Below are 2,484 nucleotides of genomic sequence, written 5' to 3'. Positions count from 1 at the left end.
ATTTTTACTGACGATTACATTTAAAAAACCGCAAGATGAGTTTTAAAGAGCGCTAAAAGTGTTTAAATATACTTGTCAATCATTTGAATGAGCGCCGATATTGTACTGTTTACATTTTGAAATTTGAAAAAGGCGCTAGAAATATATGCAAAATGTGAATATCAGTCCAAGAGAAGCGCACCAAAACACAAACGGTGGACACCTTTTTTCACATTGTAATTGCAATGACAAAAGAAAGAGATGAAAACATAAATTTATTGTTTACGAAAATCGAATAGAATGGACAACAAGAGATGTCGTGTATTCGGATGTTACGAACAAGAGCGTACAACGTACACTGTGCGCTGTGTGTGTATTGTTTACAAACGGATCTAACGGTGAATTGTAATAAAAAAAACACTGTGTCCACAGCTTCAGTACACGGCTAACTTGTTCAAATGTATCGTTTTACGGTATGTGTTTGAGAATCAAGCGACTCAGCGTTATGAAGTTAGAGAGAGTTTCATTGAATTCTTGGAAATGCACGAAAAAACTGGACTTGGGATCAAAGAAATGGCAATCAATGAATTGGAATCACTTGGATTAGATCCCGAAAACTTGAGAGGTCAAGGCTATGATAATGGCGCGAACATGAAAGGGAAAAACATCGGCGTGCAGAACCTAATTCTGGAAAAATACCCAAGAGCATTTTTTGTACCATGTTCAAACCACTCACTAAATCTTGTTGTGAATGAAGCTGCTGCTGCATCGGGGGCAACCGTTAGTTTTTTTTCTTTGGTCGAAGAAATTTATAAATTTCTTTCAGGTTCTTCGAATCGGTGGGATATTATGAAAAGCCATATCACGACAGCTTCCACGTTAGCTCCGAAAAACCTTTGTACAACTCGATGGTCCAGTCGAATCGCTGCAATGAAACCACTTCGGCTGAATCTTGGCAAAATAATCGCTGCATTGGATGAAATTAAGAATTCAACCGCTTTCAAGGATAAAGTTCGTTATGAAGCTGGAGCAATTATCGACAAAATTGATTATCCGTTTGTGTGTGCAGTATGTATGTGGTACGATGTTTTAAGTCACGTTAACATTGCTTCGAAAGCCCTGCAATCAATTGATTCGGATTTGCAAGCCGCTGTACTTTGTTTGAGTAGTACTAAATTTTTTTTGGAAGAATACAGATCAACTGGACCTGAAAAAGTTTTTAGTGAAGCAACAGAAATCTGTGAGAGTATGGAAATCGAGGTCGTTTTTACAAACAGTCGCAAGCGTGTTGCTGTTGGACGTGAAATAAATTCGGAAGAAAGCTTCCAAAATGATTTCATTGATGTTGTCTTGAACGTAGCAATCAATGCAGTAGAGGAGCGATTCGTTGCATTAGAGAAGCACAATTCAACATTCTCCTTTCTCTACAAATTTGACGATTTTGATCAAAATAGAAGAAATGGAAATTTGCTCAAGTCGTGCAAACAGCTTCAAGTAACGCTTTCAAAGGGAGAAGAATGTGATATTGATGTTGACGAATTGATTTCAGAGATGACGGTTGTGGCGGAATTGGTAAAGCATCGTCATTTGGTTAGAGTCATCGATATACTCAACGGGATCAAGAGCAGCGGTATGGAAAATCTTGTCCCCAACGCCGTTATTGCTTACAGGATATTTTTGACAAGTCCTGTGTCAGTTGCAACCGCTGAGAGGACTTTTTCTAAGCTGAAAATAACTAAAAACTACCTGCGCAATTCGATGTCACAAGACCGTTTAAATGGCTTAGCTACAATATCAATTGAGCATGAAATTGCTGATTCAATTCAATATGAGGATATCATCGACGAATTTGCCGCTTCCAAAGCCCGGAAAGTTTCCTTTTACTGATCAGTTACGAAAATTCGCAATATTTAATAATGAGCATTAAATGTTATATCACGCAATAAAAATTATTTACAAATCGAATGTAAAACATTCATGAATAAATACTGTTTTCGCTACAAAAAGATACGATTTAAAATTTAAATTAATCATTGTCAAAAAAATTGAGTCATGAAATTTCAGGGGCGCATGAATAAAACTTGCACCGGAGCGCCGTGAGCGCTCGGACAGGCGCTGCGTCATGAGTGCGTCCCGAAATATGTCAAATAAGTTTGGCATTACAGATATTAACAAACAATTGAATCACACCTTATTGTTTTCACTAATTCAATATTTTCGATTCATTTAAAACAAAAGAATTTGAAAAGAGTACCTTGAATGCATTTCGGTACTATCGCACCATCATCAGCATCACGACTAAACAGAAAAGTCGTCGGTTGTCACGTAAAAACATCGGTCGATGCAGCATCATAGCAAACGAGACAGCAAATTTGACTCGATGTTCCCGTTATCCAGATTCAATGCGTTGTTGCTCCTCTGAATAAAGTAACTTTCGTATGCGTCTAATTTGTGCGCGTCGCCTATCTCTTTCACCAGCCGTAAGTTGCTTATGTCGATATTCAA

At 37.8% G+C, this 2,484-nt stretch overlaps 1 protein-coding gene across 1 annotated transcript; it reads left to right on the top strand.

Moving 5' to 3' along the window:
* Positions 1-552: 552 nt before the first annotated feature.
* On the top strand, positions 553-1,866 carry LOC129572738 (zinc finger MYM-type protein 1-like). Its single transcript, XM_055452777.1, has 3 exons — positions 553-700; positions 806-1,609; positions 1,748-1,866. The coding sequence occupies exons 1-3, from the start codon at positions 553-555 to the stop codon at positions 1,864-1,866; spliced, it is 1,071 nt and encodes a 356-aa protein (XP_055308752.1).
* The last annotated feature ends 618 nt before the right edge of the window (positions 1,867-2,484 follow it).

Source organism: Sitodiplosis mosellana, unplaced genomic scaffold, assembly GCF_009176505.1.
Source record: "Sitodiplosis mosellana isolate CC-2019 unplaced genomic scaffold, AAFC_SMos_1.0 Smas_scaffold_5451, whole genome shotgun sequence".
Classification (NCBI taxonomy): domain Eukaryota; kingdom Metazoa; phylum Arthropoda; class Insecta; order Diptera; family Cecidomyiidae; genus Sitodiplosis; species Sitodiplosis mosellana.
Note: the sequence above shows the minus strand (reverse complement) of the source record. Positions and strands in the feature narration are given on the sequence as shown.

Bases quoted from the DNA above. Each gene is read 5' to 3' on its own strand.
- LOC129572738 (XM_055452777.1), top strand. From the start codon at position 553: ATGGCAATCAATGAATTGGAATCACTTGGATTAGATCCCGAAAACTTG. The intron at 701-805 runs GTTCAAACCACT...AATTTCTTTCAG, and splicing joins AAGAGCATTTTTTGTACCAT to GTTCTTCGAATCGGTGGGAT. The intron at 1,610-1,747 runs GTATGGAAAATC...CGATGTCACAAG, and splicing joins CAACGGGATCAAGAGCAGCG to ACCGTTTAAATGGCTTAGCT.